General features: G+C 53.1%; 3 protein-coding genes across 3 annotated transcripts; all 3 read right to left on the reverse strand.

Annotated features, from left to right (window-relative positions):
• Positions 1 to 40: 40 nt before the first annotated feature.
• Positions 41 to 5,319, reverse strand: MAM_03943 (DNA topoisomerase 2; the record flags this gene model as incomplete). Its single annotated transcript, XM_040822742.1, has 3 exons — positions 41 to 1,288; positions 1,359 to 5,087; positions 5,248 to 5,319. 3 exons carry the CDS (start codon positions 5,317 to 5,319, stop codon positions 41 to 43), a joined length of 5,049 nt encoding a protein of 1,682 aa, XP_040679248.1.
• Positions 5,320 to 9,658: 4,339 nt separating this feature from the next.
• MAM_03944 (Tetratricopeptide-like helical) lies at positions 9,659 to 10,891 on the reverse strand (the record flags this gene model as incomplete). The annotated part of the gene is made up of 1 exon (XM_040822743.1): positions 9,659 to 10,891. The coding sequence occupies one exon, from the start codon at positions 10,889 to 10,891 to the stop codon at positions 9,659 to 9,661; it is 1,233 nt and encodes a 410-aa protein (XP_040679249.1).
• Positions 10,892 to 11,772: 881 nt separating this feature from the next.
• MAM_03945 (MFS transporter) lies at positions 11,773 to 13,522 on the reverse strand (the record flags this gene model as incomplete). The annotated part of the gene is made up of 3 exons (XM_040822744.1): positions 11,773 to 12,935; positions 13,004 to 13,369; positions 13,453 to 13,522. The coding sequence occupies 3 exons, from the start codon at positions 13,520 to 13,522 to the stop codon at positions 11,773 to 11,775; spliced, it is 1,599 nt and encodes a 532-aa protein (XP_040679250.1).
• Positions 13,523 to 15,181: the final 1,659 nt, after the last annotated feature.

A 15,181-nucleotide genomic window follows, 5' to 3' on the forward strand; every position in this document is an offset into this window, starting at 1 on the left:
TGAAAGAAAGCCGTCCGTGAAGCTTTCCGCGTCAAATCACTCAGTCGTCATCCATTTCAAACGGATCGTCGCTCTCGTCTTGTATCAACGATGAATCCTCGTCTATAATGACTGGTCGTTTGGCCGCCGCGGCCCGGCCGGGCCGGCCGCGAGCCGCAGGTTTGGGTTTCGGTGCGGGTGATTGCGGCTCATCCATTCCGTCTTCTGAGTCCTCCAGCGCGCTCTTCTTCACACCAACGACTTTCTTCCTAGCCGCGTAAGCCTTGGCGGCGGGCGACAGTGCCGTCGCTTTCGCCCTCGGCTTTGGCTCAGGTTTGGCCTTGGTCCTGGAAGCTACGGGCTTGGCGCGAGCCTTCTTGACCGCAACCAAACCACTGTCGGTTGCTGATGCGGCTGCGTCTGCCGCCAGCTCATCGTCCGAGTCCCCAACTGCGTCTTCCTCATCCTTGATCTTGTGAGGAGACGACTTTGCCAGCATCTCGTAGTTGGTCTCATCGTGACTGTCAATATCCATCGACGTCTTTGACGCCTTTGTCTTCAGCTTCTGTAGACTACCAGAGCCGCCATTGCCCTGGCTGGACTCTGGTCGGTTCATAGCATATAAGCTCAGTCGTCCACTCGCGTCGCCACCAGACTTGCCGATTCCCTTTACCATCGATCCTATATCGCCAATCATTTCCAAGTCTTCTGCATCACTGTCGGAGGAGACTTCAAACAAGGTCTTGGCTTTGGAAGCGGCTGCCCTCTTAGTAGGCCTTGGAACCGCTGCTTCTTCAGCTTGGGATTGCGAAGCAGACTGGGACAGCTCTGCCGCCCTTGTAGACGAAGGTTTGTTTCTGCCAAGAGCTGCAAAGTCATCGTCAGAGAAATTATCAGACAAATCCTTGACATCATCCCTTGGCTCCTTCTTCGTCTGTGAGCTAAACATGTCAGCGAATCTTTGAGCGCTCTTGGTCTCGGTCTTGACTTTTGGCGCTGCCTTTGCCGCTGCCGCTTTGCCCTTGGCCCTGGATTTCTTTTCAGGCGCATAGTCATCATCATCCTTGCCCTTGCGATTGCGACCTGCACCAATCTTCTTGGACTCACGTCGCCCCATGCGGCGGATCTTGGTTTGCAGTTCTCGCTCGAGAGCCAGTTGAGTGTTCCACTCGGCCATGAAAGCATCCAAATCTTCACACCAAAGATCTTTTTCACTCTTGGCGGACAGGTCATCGATTTCACCCTTCTTTCTATTGATAGCTTCCTTTAGCTTCTCAAGTCGTTCCTCAGTAAGCGACCAGATTGGCATCTAGTTCGGGGACTTTTGGTTAGAAGAATTCAAAGACATCATAGTGTGTGTGCTACTCGAGAAGACTCACCGAGAGTAGATAATCGTAGTCGCGAGCACCGGCCGCTGTGACCTTGTCGTCACCGTCGCCATCTTCCTTGTCAGACTCGTTCGTTTCATCGTCCGTTGTCTTTTCTTTCTGGCCTCCTGGTGGGAAGGCTTTGTATTTGCGGTCACGAAGCTCTGACACCAGCACAGCCTTCTTCTTCCTCCCCACAATCAAGTCCCCGTCGATGATTTCTTTGATGAAGCGGTACTGATTTTTCAGCTTTTCGAGGTCGTTAAAATATACCTGAAGCCAGTGTTGCTTTCGTTCATCATACATTTGAAGTCTGTAAACATAGTATTCTTCCAATATGTCCTCAACCTTTTCATATTTTCGGATTTGACCTCTCGTATCAAACGCAACCATGTTCGACGTGGCAACTTGCTTAGTGAGCTTGAATCTTTCAAGCAATCCCTCCTCAAGAATCTTGGGCAAGTGCTTCTCGTCCACCATGATTTCAAAGTGAACAGTCTTGTGGTCGTTGAATTCCTTGTAGTCTTTGATCCAGGTAGGGCCATCTGTGCCGCTGATGACCTTTTCGAGTTTTGCTTTGAAGTCATCGGTCCACATGCGGATTGGTAATTCCGTGATGATGATTTCATTGGGATTCTGGTCATTCTGATAGGCGATACCGTTGAACTTATATCTATCGGGGCCGGCCGCTTCAGGACTGCCCTTCCAGCCTCTGAACCAGGGAGTCATTGTCTCGAAAGGCTTCTCCTCCGTATCGTCTCCATCTAAACGACCCATGCGACGCCTCAAGTTCTTGACAATATCTTCGGGATGGTAGTTCGGGATTGTTGTGCTCCATCCAGTTCCGATACCGTCAGCGCCATTGACAAGAACCATGGGTATAATAGGCGCGTAGACCTCGGGTTCAATACGCTTGCCATCTTCATACTGGTGCTTCAAACTGGCTTCATCCAGGGGAGAAAAGATCTTCTTTGCAAATGGAGCCAATCGCGTGTAGGTGTAACGAGGACTAGCAGCATCAGAACCACCAGCGAGACGAGAACCAAAGTTACCGCTAGGTTCCAGGACATTGATGTTGTTGGAGCCGACAAAGTCCTGCGCCAATCCAATGATCGTCTGCTGCAAGGAAGCTTCGCCGTGGTGATACGCCGTCTGCTCAGACACATAACCAGAAAGTTCCGCAACCTTCTTATCCTTGGTCAAATTTCGTTTAAAACAGGCGTAGAGAACTTTTCGTTGTCCGGGTTTCAAACCATCAATCACGGACGGTATTGAACGCAAGTTATCGGCCATGCTGAATAGAATGAGCTCCTTGCCAACAAAGTCTGTGTAGGTGATCTCCTTCGTGGTGTGATCTAGGAAAGTGCCTGGGATGAAATTGCCGAGCCATTCTTTTCGAGCGTCTGCCTTCTTTTTCGAGAAAACAAGGTCAAATAGCTCAGCTTCTTCAGACTTCATAACTTCAAACTCTTTCAGGTGATTATCAAGGTTGGTGAAATAGACCTGGGCATCTTCACTGGAACTTGTTCCTAACCCCTTGAAGTACTTGGACTCCCATTTCGACAACTCTGCCTTGTGCGACTCCTTCCATTCCTCATACTGCGGCTGAGTGAAGAAGGACTTGAGTCTCAAAGGCTTCTTCGGGTCGGGACCTTGCCAGACCTTGACAATGGGCGTGATGAATTCTTGGAGGAATTTCGGAATCTTCAGTAGGGAGGGGAACTGAACTTGAAGAAAGTTAATAAGGAGGCCCTTGATATGACTGCCGTCGTGATCCTGATCCGTCATAATCATAAGGTGACCATAGCGGAGACTCTTTGTGTCCGTGTATACTTGTTTATGTTTTAAGCCCAAGAATTGCTTGATGTTTTGAATTTCCTGGTTCTTGGTGATCTGATCTAGCGAAGCGTCACGGACATTAAGTAGTTTACCTCGGAGGGGGAAAACACCAATTTTATCAGGGTCCAGAATGGCTCTCCCAGAGACAGCAAGACCCTTGGCGGAATCACCTTCTGTCAAAATAAGGGTACACTCATGGCCGCGCCGGGTGCCTGCCAGGTTGGCTTCGACGAGCTTCGCATTGCTGACTCTTGCTCTCTTGCTTCCGTCGCTTTTTGCCAGCATTTTATCAGCTTTCTTTTGAGCAAATTCCATGATGTTCTCGATAGCATCTGATTTTGCAATCGCTTTTAAGAAAGCGTCGCCGAGAACACACTTGCTACCAAATTGGCTCACTTTGGTCGTCATCTGCTCCTTGGTCTGGGAGTTGAAAGCCGGGTTATCGATCAAGCAGTTGATGAAGATAAAAATGTGGCTTCGGAGATGGCTCTGCTTTAGACTATGGCCCTTCTTCCTCTTGTCGAGCGCTTTGAGGAGCGAGGCCGTAATTTGATCAGCAATGTAGTTGACGTGGGTGCCTCCCGTGGTCGTCGCGATGGAGTTGACGAATGATACTTGTTGAAAGGTTCCATCAGAAACCGTGAATCCAACTTCCCATCGAGGATGCGACTTCTCCTTGTCGATCTCGACGGTGCATGTGGGAGTACCGCCTTCTTCTGCGGTTCGCTCAGCGGCGATGGACTTTGCATAGAGGTCGCAGTACGCTTTGAAGGTGTTGAGCTTGATTTGCTCGCCATTCAAGTATACCTTAACACCACGGACTGTTCCCGCCATGTCGTACACTCGACGGTAGAGAAGAGATTCTAGGTCGTCATCAATGCCCTCTGACATTCCAAACCGTTCGTAGTCTGGCTTGAAGGTGACGCGGACGAAGTCTGCAGTTTTGCTTGAAGTGATCTTGGCCTTTTGCATTTTCTGCATGTTGTCTGTCCACGTCTGCTTATATCTCTTACCATTCCCAGCATCTTGACATTCCAGAGTGAATTCTTTGCTGAATACGTTACAAAGCTTGGCACCATAACCGTTGCGTCCACCAACAGTCTTTTTCTCGTCATCGTCAAAATTGGAACCAGCCAAGAGGTGGCCGAAAATTAGCTCGGGAATATAAATCTTCTCCTTTTCATGGATTTCGATTGGGATGCCTTTGCCATTGTTTTCAACGCTAATCTCTCCAGTTTCTCGATTGATGACGACCTTCATGTAGGTCATACCACTGCCCTCACGCTGCTTGTTATCAGCTGCGTTGACCATGATTTCGTCAAAGATCTTGTAGAAGCCTGGGACGAAGCTAATGTTCTTGTACTCCATTTGTGATGTTGTCTTGTTGTACACCCAAATCTGCTGATCCGTCTTCTCGACTGATCCGATGTACGTGTCAGGCCGCTTGATGATGTGTTCAAGTTGTGTGAGCTTTTGGTACGTCTCTGTGGCGGTTTTTGAGGACTTTGATGTCGATTTGGCTGGTGGAACGTCAATGATGACACTGTCGTTCTCAAGCTCCGCAAGGGGGACACCGCCAGACTTCTTCGGCGGCGGCGCCTTCTTCTGCTTCTTGGAACTCGGCGGGGTATGTGAAAAGCTCTCTGAGCTGCCTCCGAAAGAATCTCCATCGTCGCTGTCCGGCTTGGGTCTTTTGGCTGCTGCTTTCGTCTTCAAGGTGGTTTGCGTAAGTTTCTTGCCCGTGGCCTTGGCAGCGGGTTTTGCCGCCGCCTTGGGCTTTGCCTTCTGGTGGGGAGTCGTTAGCAGCTTGGTCGTGCATGTCTGAGTTGGTCTTGCGCCAGGGTACAGGCCCGACGCTGGGTTTGGGCCTGACATGCTCATGTTGCGAGTTGCGGCCAGAGTCTAGGAATGCACACAGAGTGTGACAACGATTGAAATGCAAGCAGCCCGCCGTGGATGTTGCCATCGCAGCTGACGGTGACAGTCCAACAGCACAGCCGGCACGGCCGGCACCGCTTGCATCGCCTTTTGGGTCTTCAGATTCCCGTGATGGAAGGCTCACCTTTTGAGGAACATAGCCGTCTGATTCCTCGCCCAGGCTGAAGGCGGGATCGGACATGGCATCTGAATCCATGATGACTTTGAGTACGCTCCTGCGCCGACTTTGATTTGCGGTCCTACCGAACAAGGCCAGACACGACAAGAATTCTAACGACGATTGTTCAGACAGAGACGCGCGGATTAAACAGGAACGAGCGGCTCGGCGAGTTGGGGCGGGACTCGCGCGATTAGACGGGAAGTTGCCCTGAGCAGCGGGAGTTTGTTGACATTGGCATTGCCCGTGGCAAGTCGACGCCGGGGCGGTTGTTGAGATGGATGTTTATTGTTGTTGTGATGGCCCGATTTCGATGCGCGTCGACATGGACTGGACGCGCGCCTCCCTGGCCTTGTGTTGGACCACACTAACGAGGCTTGCTTGCAGGTACATGTGCTTCCGCTTCAGACGTTGGGTGCTCCATCCATTCGATTCCGGGCCAGGTACTCCGTACTCCGTATCATGTTTTGTTGCCTCAGGCATAAAGTGCGAGGTCCCGCTGTCGACTTGGGTCCGATCTCAGTCAGGGTTGAAGTGTTCAACGTTGAACGCCAAGAACAAACCCGTGAGATGGACAACCACAGTTCCTGTGTTGCCAGACCAGGCCAGACCAGACCAGGCCAGGTCCTGAGCAGACAGACCGGCGTTGTCAAGCACACTCGCTCAAAAGCGCGGACACACCAAGGCTGCACAATGCCTCGCTGTCATGTTCGACGGGACGCCGGATTTCTCAAACAACATGTCAGTGAGTGTGCGTGGGATCATGCAGCGCTTGGGCAGGACGGGACCGAGAACTGACAGCGGTTGCAGATTTCCTTGTCGGTGGTGACTGGACAGCGCTCGAGTGAGCTTTCATGTGCAACGGAAAAATCAATGAATGACAGATGCATATGGCTCCGGCCAACTCCCCAAATCCCTCGAGGCGGGCGTGCTTGTTTATTCTGTGCCTTGTTCCTACTCTTCAATTACTCGGTTCCGTCTCTGCGCCATGTGTTTGTACGCCCCCGGAATATTTCCACGTCTTCCAGCAATATTCCATCGGGAAATCTGATGATTCTAACCCCTGGCAACGGACCCCTTTGCACGTTTTTTCAGCTCCTTGTCTCAAGAGAATGCGTCAATGAGAGACATTTTCTGCAAAGACATGTAGGACTTCCTGGAGCTCCACGGCAAACACGCAAGTTACACGCGGCCTTTCTCCGGACAGGTGAGGTTTCTAGTACAACATGGTGTGCAGATAGCATCTTGAAGACAACAGCTCCCCCAAACCCGAGCCCGAGCTCCGTTTGCTTCCTCACACCTCGCGACGCCCCAAAGTGTCCAAGAGAACAAACGCAGGTCAGGGTTGACATGCTCCTCGTCCACATGTCCTTGGCATCTGCTTGTGCTTCAGTCTTTCGAAGCAAACAAGATCCCCACGACTAGGTTCCATCCACGTGCTGCCATCAGGTCCCGCAAACCAGAACTTGCCTGGGTGTCCCGACGTTGTAATAACGTTACACATCATTCATACCTCGTTGAACGAGATCTTTCCGCGGCGTTGTAACGGTCAGGGGTGCTTAGGGCTCTGCCAGGGTGCAGCCACCCGAAAAGCGCAATCGAATCCTTGCTGTCATGCTGCTGCTGCTGCTGCTGCCGCTGCCGCTCGGCACATGTCTCTCTGCCCTGCACACAATTGGAGAGTCTGGCGAGCCTGGGGCATGGTCTACACCTGGCATGATCTTGCAGAATGATCCGTACGAACATCTTTAATAAGAACTTCAACAAGCTCATTGGTTGTCTCGACGTCGGGAAAACCGGCCTTGCTTCTGGCGTGGCATCTCCGAGTCTATAAAGTCGAGCTCACTCAGATATTCACCCCACAGCGATGTGACTGACATGCTCCCGTATCACGCTTCTGATGAAATACCCGGGATAGTAAGCGGGTCCCTTCATGTTGGATTTGAGCCGACTCGGCTGCAACCGCTGAGGTGTCCCTCATGTTTGACAGATGGCAAAGCAAAATCAGTTGGCATATCGATCTCGTCAAGCAATATGGCGAAATACCGGTGCCGATGCAGGCCTTCCCAGGCGTTACAGTATGGCGGTTTGATGACCGTGCTCACCGGTCCGTATCCTGCCACGATAGAGAGATTTTGACCAAGCGAATACCCATCCCTGCGTCCCAACCGTCAGTCCATCTATAATCATGAGTTACCACCATTACACGTCTCCTTTCCAAGTCGTCTCGGCCCCTCAACTTGAACACACACGCCCAAGAGAGATAATTAAAAAAGGGGACAAGCGAAAAATCGCCCGGGGTCCGCAGAAGAGAAGCTGCCGGCATCGCTTCGCTGCAGACGGTGCCGTCTGAAGCACAAACGAGAGCACCCAAGCAGATACACCTTCCCTCAAGCCCCCCAACACAATTGGTTTTACAATAACACAATTCGGTATTGTTCCCAAGGCTAAGACGCATGTGGTATTTCACGGCTGGGCTGGACCACGAACCATCCGCCCACAACACGGTTATTATGCCGAGTTTTCAAGACACCAAAAAGTAGCGTCAAGAGCGACAGCGGCTGGCGTCAATGATCATGTTACGCATCGAGGAGCTTCTAAACCCCGCCGTGCCCGAAAACACCGGCGGGAATCAGGACAGAACAGCTCACACACTTTCAGGGGTCTCAAGTTCCCGGTATCGATGTCAAGTGCTGAATGGTGTTCAGCACCGGGCGGCCAGCAATACGCCCAACCAGCGAACTTCAACTTCTTCGCCAGGAACACAAGGACGGGTCAACTTCCCTCCGTTCGAGGACGTCGACGAGAGAACCAGACAGAAGATATTAGCATTCAGCATCCCGCAGTTTGGGTCTATCACAACAAGCTATGAGCACATTCCCTACAACAGCTCCAAAAAGGATTTCTTCGCAAAGACAGGCCGAGAATGTATTGAAGGTTTGGGCTTTCTCGTCTCTAGAAGGATTTCGACTAATGAATAACTAGCATTCAAATATACCTTTCAGGTCCCAAAGAATCCCGCCGTATTCACAGTCATGTGGGACTACAACATGGGTCTCGTTAGAATGACTCCTTTTTTCAAATGCATGGGGTATCCCAAGGCAAGTGTCGATCCCAGGAGGTGTAGCTCGTCAAAGTCTAATAAAAGGCAGACAAAGCCGTCCCAAATGCTGGAAAAAAATCCTGGGCTACGAGACATCTGTCCCAGCATCACTGGCGGAGCAGTATCTGCGCAAGGTATGGCCTTCCCCTATGTGAACTTGGTCTGGAACGTATTGCATAGCTAGAGACATTTCCAGGGTACTGGATGCCATAAAAGTGTGCCAAGGCTGTATGCGCCACTTTTTGTCACGGTTTTGCCGCCGCTTTGATTCCGTTGTTCGGTCCTGGGTTTCCATCGGAGTGCACATCTCCAAGCTCAGCGTATTTCTCCAGCATGACCATCAGTCAGGAATTGATCAGGGAGGTTGCTGGAGATGCTCAGAAGCTTCACCAAAGACATGCCGAGAAGAACACGCCCAGCCATGTATTTACACAGCGACCAGCAGGACGGAATCTCCAAACACGGCAGCCTACCACCACAAGAGGAACGACCCGGACGAGCACTCAACCCATTGGCAGACCGCGTGATTTCTGTAACCCAGCAGCAAAAAGACGGCAGCAAGATGATGTATCTCGAGCAGACGACCAAGCATTCTACTCGCTGCCAAGCATGGCGACTAGCCCGAGACGAGGCGTCTCGTCGTCAAGCCATGCCAGCGAGTATTTTCCTGGTGCAAGAGCCCCCGAGCCTACTGCTTCTAGACGCTCAGGGCAAATACTCTCAACCGCACAATCTTACGAAACCAGCCCAAGGAGTAGAAAACGACGAAAAATAGGCGCTGAAGGCTCCTGCGACAGCGTTGAAGACTTGATGCCCAGGCGGCGCAGCCAGTCAACTAGGGCGTGCTTGCCGAAAAGTAGGCCCCAAAGAGACACCCATGTTGATGAACAGAAACGTATGACGGGGCAAAGGGCCGGCTTCTCTGGCACCACCACCAATACATTCATGACCTGGAGAGGAGAAGAGGAGGAGCCGGGTGCTGACGAAACTCGGCGTCAAGGAGATTCATTTCCTTGGACTTGCGGGAGGAGGAAATCCATCTGAGTAAGAAAGCAGCACCAGCGCCGTCGGACGTGGGACGAGCATCATAGATCGATGCAGATGCGGCACGAGCAAGTATTATCAGTGAGCACTGGGAATTGGAGATATTGTGTGCAAGCAGAGCAACCCCCCCTCCCCTGAAGCCTTGAGTTGCGCTTTGATTGATTCTGTTATTATTCCCGTGTGTAATTTTTCCAATTCCGGCCCAAAAGCCTTTTCCCAACATGCACCAAGTCACGGTGAAGCACCACCGGCCTTGCTCATCTCGGCCGCCTTCTGCTCCTTAAACTTCCTCACCCACGCATCCGCCTTGTCGTTGGGCAGCACAAAGATCCTGACAAGCCCATCCACCACCTCGACTTTCCCCGTGCCCAGCACCTTGAGCAGCGGCACCCGCTTCCCCATCTTGAGCACGCCCCCTCCCACGGTCTCGACGTAGCAGGACACGCCGGCGGCGGTGTACACGCCCTCCCTGTCCCACGGCAGCGGCAAGACGTACGACAGGTGGTCCCCGAGCGTCTGCGTCTCGTCAAAGGCCTTGATAAAGTCCGACTCGAGGTGCTCGGGATACAGCAGCACCGTCGGGAACGCGAGGCTGCTCCGCGGGTCATCCGGGTCCGGCACAAGCTCGACCTTGGCGTCGCCCATGTCCGGCGGCCGGGCCGTCGTCCGCGTCCGGATGCCCCTCGCCCCGAGGGCCGCCCGGAGCAGCATCCCGCGCCGCCCTCGGAGCGCCGCCCTCTCGGCGTCCCCTTTCGCCCTGGCGTCCGCCTCGCGGGCGCGCTCGGCAACGACGCCAGCCACCTCCCGGAGGCCCCTGTTGTCCGGGTCCAGGGACAGCCCGCGCGCGCAGACGTCGTCGGCCTCGGCGACGCGGCCGACCGCCAGGAGGGCCCTCGCGCTCCTGTAGCACGCCTTGACGTTGCGCGGGTTCAGGCGCAGCGCGGCCGCGCAGTCGCCCCAGCAGCTCCTGTAGTTCCCCAGCTCCAGGTGGCACGCGGCGCGGTTCACGTACAGCGCCTCGAGGACCTCCCTCTGCGCGGCGGCCTCGTCGGCGCCGTCGGCCGACGGGCTCCTTGTGCCCGGGGGCTCGCCGTGCGCCGCCCGTCTGCGCTCCTCCGCCGACAGGATCTGGATGCCCTTTGTGTAGAACTCCCTCGCGTCCACGTAGCCGCGGACCTTGAAGCACTCGTTTCCGCGGACCTTGAAGTCGGCCCCGTTCTCGAGCGGCGTGCCCTCGTAGTTGAGCGCCTGGAGGGCCGCGATGTCGTCGTTCTCCTCCATGTCGGTCATGAACAGCGGCGACCTGTTGAGGTCCGCCATGATTTCGTCAAACGTCTGCTTCTGGCGGGATGCCATGCTGGGCGGCAACTCGGGGTTTGGTTTCGTCGACGGGCACACGTGCTGGGCTGGTGGTGGTGGTGGTGCCGCCTGCCCGGCTCCGGCTTCTCCTGCGATCTCGTCCATGGTCTCCTCGCGCTTCGTCGGGCTTCGTTTGATGCGGCGTCGAGTAAGCTAGGCTGGCTTTGATCACGGACAGGACATGGCGTCGCCAAGATGTGCGTGTGAGGTGTCGAACGAGGCCTCGACTTCACTCGATGAGTTTTGTGTTTTGTGTGCTCCGACTGGTTTCTGTTGTGGCGGAAAATTCCCAGCACGCAGCCTCGCTCGCCGATGCGACAGATACTACATACACGTTGCGATGGCCAATAGCTGACGTGGCCATTTTGCACCACCCCGAACTGTCCCGAGGAAAAACTCAATACTATATACGTACAGTGATCAAGCGCTTTTTTTCCTTCTCGTATAGCGGCGCCCGGGTCGCGCCGCATTCTTTCGTTTCGATACCCAACAATTTGAAAATTCATACCTTCATCAGTGCCCCACATTTTCTGCTACAATTCCATGCGCCGCGACCACTCTGGGACGAGGAACAGGCTCTTTTTTTGTTCTATTTCTTGTTTATTCATCTACTCCATGCCTTCTATGTACCCGAATCCCTCAATATATCATAAGAAATATCCAAACGACCAGGATAAATACACACTTTCAAAATGCAGGCTTCCCAACGCCAAACGTATGCATCGTGGCATGACAGCATCTAAACTACCTCTTCTTCTCATCAGTACGTTTCAATATATTCCAAACTGAGCGCTACCGTCACGCGACCTTCACAAGCGTACGGGCCGTAAACCTGTGACATGATGGTCACTCTTGAACAGAATGCCAAATTAGTAATGAGCATTAGTTCAGAACAATATTCTCTCAAGGATAACATGTTCATGCCACATTAGTGTCAAGACAGCATAAGAAATCATGAGAAAATTCGCTTCATAAAAATGAGGCCGTCATTGCCGTCCTTGCTCTTCGTTAGAGACTTCAGCGGCAAGAGCATTGAGTTTGTTGCAAGGCGGTGGCCAAGCACATTCGTCAGATATTTCGGTATTTCGCTCTCGAGGGACCAGGAAACATTGAACGGAGCCAGCAATGGCAACGACGACACTCCCGTACCAAGCCAGAGCCGTGCAGTTCATTTTGCTACCGTAGGTGTAAAGGAACCCTGCAATGGGAGGCGCAATCATCCGACAGGCAGCGCCAGCACTAGCGGCTAAACCGTTGACCTTGCCCAAAGCGCTGGATGTAGGAGTGGCTTCTTTGATAAGAATGAGGAGCAGCGGGTACAGAGTGATGGAAAGAATATTTCGAATTGCAAGGCAGACGTAGATTGAGGGAAAGATGAGGGACTCAGGAACGAGGAGTAGAAAGGGAACAACCGCGTACACGACGGGGTGCAAGACGGTGACAATGAGAAAGAGCTTGTACACACCGACTCTCTCTGCCGCGACAGGGAAAATGACAGCCTGAACAAACAGAGCAATGCATCCGTTGACAGCCATGATCATTCCAACATCTCGGAGAGAGAGCCCCAAGCCACCAGACGAGCTTAACGTCGCCAGAAGGGAAGTGGTGCCTCTGTTGACGATGCGATCATCCTCGAAGAAAATTGGCATGAGGTGGTCGTATGTCATGGAATGATATGTAAAGATGCACAAGGCAATGATGAATCCAACAACACGCTTGTTCCAAACCTTGGACAAACCCAGCTTTTCCTGACTACAGACTTCTCGTCCCCCGTCACAGACGGCATCCCTTTGGACACTTCGGAGGGTTCCATAGGTTTCGGCTCGCAGGTCTACCGCTGGGCGCTTCATAGCATCTGAAGTCTCTATCAGCGGAGTCTCTTCCGAGACGTAGGTATCTGCAGGCAACAGTATGCGGGGTTGCATATCGGGATGAGTCTCATCGAGGAGCGCGAATCCCAAAACAATGCTGACGAGTAAGAGAGCTGCGCAAAGGAGGTTGGGGAGAAGGTACGGATAGCGTTGAAATAGACCGCCTTTTAGGAACACGTTGGGCCAGGACTCGTGGGGATCGGCAAAGGTGCCGCCAATACAAGGTCCAATAATGGTTCCGATGCTCCAGACAAAGGGCATCACGGCGAAAGCGCGGGCTGTAAACGGTCAGCACGTGTGTTTGAGTGCGAAACACGGCAAGGTGCAGCGAAATTAAACGGCTTACGTTCGTGTTCGGGCTTTGTGACGAGTTCGCCGACCATCGTTTGAATAACGCCAATGTTCCCGTTCAGAAGACCGCCTATGGCTCGACCGAGTAACGCAACCCAGATGTTGGAGGCGAATCCTACCATGACCATGCTAAACATGGTCCCCAGGCAACCAATCATTAAAACAGGTTTGCGACCAATGCGGTCGGATAGGCCGCCCCAGTACATGCCCATCAAGGCCTCGGCGAGAGAGAAGGAGGAAATAAGAAGTCCGGAGTAGAAGGACGCATCTTGTTCGTTTCCAATATGGAACTTCTTCACAAGGGCCCATGCGTAAGGAAAGATGGAGGTGAGTGCAATGGGTTCGGCAAGACGAACCACGGCTGCGAGGCGTAAGCGTTATTTCTGAAAACATGTCGAGTCTCCTTCTCAACGACTGGGCATTGGTGTTGGGTGGATCGCGTACCTAGAAGAAAGAGCTGCAGAGTCGGAAAATCATTTGGATTGCGTGTACTGATGTGCTTTGTTAGGGCCATGTTTTTGTTGCGCAGCGAGAGCTTACAACAAGACACGGGCACGTCGTCGGAAGAGGCCAGTGTTTTGAGGTTTGTCAAGATCAGTATTGACGTGGGCGTGAGGCGAGGCGAGGCGAGGCGATGCGAATACTCTACCGCCACGGAACACACAGGACAAGAGCTTGCAAGGTGTAAGGCGGGCTTTGCTATTGAGCGCCCTGCACAATCAAATGGCAGAGGCACAAAGTGGCAAAGGCAGCAGAGATTGCCAGGGCCAAAGGGGAAAAAAGACCAAAACGTGGAGGGGAAGAAAGAAGCCTCGAGAATAAGCGGTGGGCCAAGTCTGTATTTCAGGGCGGATGTTCGAGGCGGGTGGTCGGCGAGGGACCGGCGTTGCTAACGATTAAAGCGGGGCACTGGCAAGGACCGAGCAAAAGGAACAATAAACCGGGGCACACCAAGAAAAATATTTGTGCCATATGCAACCAGTTCATGCATGTAAGCCGAAATGCAATGCAAAAGAGGCCATTAGTGCGAACTGATGCGGAAGGAGCATTGACGGAGCGTGTCTTGCTTGCCGGTTTGAGCATCCTTGTCTCGCATCTTCTCGCGCGTCTGACTGCTGGTGCTGGTCCCGTCGAGAATGTCTCAGTCGCGCAGCACAACAGTCTGGTTGCATCCAACGAGTGGAATGCAAAGTGACCAGTTTCAACGGGCGCATAGCGGACTGCCGCATTGTAGTCACATTATTGAACACGTTTTCGTCCTTTGTTCGACGGCCCGCCGCATCCCTGATTGTCGATACATTCCTGGCGCGTTGGTTGTCGCAGATTCTTTTGGCGCAGATTCAGGACTGACCAATCACAGAATAATCCATGCACACCGCAATCGGTGCCTAGCTAGGGCCACGCGTCGGAGGTCAGCTCCGGCCAGCCGGCTACGTCCTTGCATGGAATCTTCTCGCCCGAGTGCACCGGCCGGGTTCAGGGTGGGGGTGGGCTCCATCCACGAGGCAAACACTTGGGAGTTGCAGCCCGCATACAAGAATATACAGCAAGATTGAATAATTTCCCGCCTGCAGCTCGATGCCACGTACCGAGACCTCGTCACTCACATCCGACTCGGTCCAAGATTATGGTGGCTTGCAGAGTCTATCCAGACCCCGATTTGACGTGCATATGTAACGTCAAGGCGAGTGAGTGAGTCTTCAGCGTTCACGTTCGCTGGCAAGGCGGGCCTTGGAATCCTTAATGACACGGTTGTATCAGTAGCAGCCGACGACTTGCATAAGGTGCGAATTGGGGATCGGCAGGAAAAAGCGAAATTTGTCGTCTGATCTGGGACAGGGCAATTATATATCCTATCCTTATCAAGAAGGGGGGGGCAGTGCTTGCTCACACCAACCAGTTTCCGGCCCGGTAGGTCCTCGTGGCTTGGATCATGTGGAGGCATTGTCTTGTCTTTTACTCCGTACTCCGTAATCAGCTCAAGTACGGAGTACGGAGATTCCGTACCCATCACCCGCATGCTGCAACAAATACCCCGGCAGTGACACCTAGGCAACTTGTCCCGGCTCTGCCAACGTCATCTGGACGGCAGGATATGGAGGAAATGTCCTGCTGGATGATCCGCCCGTACGGAGTACCGTTGAGTTGATTCATGCTCCATCCATGTCATCCG

This window comes from Metarhizium album, assembly GCF_000804445.1.
Source record: "Metarhizium album ARSEF 1941 chromosome Unknown scaffold_8, whole genome shotgun sequence".
NCBI lineage: Eukaryota > Fungi > Ascomycota > Sordariomycetes > Hypocreales > Clavicipitaceae > Metarhizium > Metarhizium album.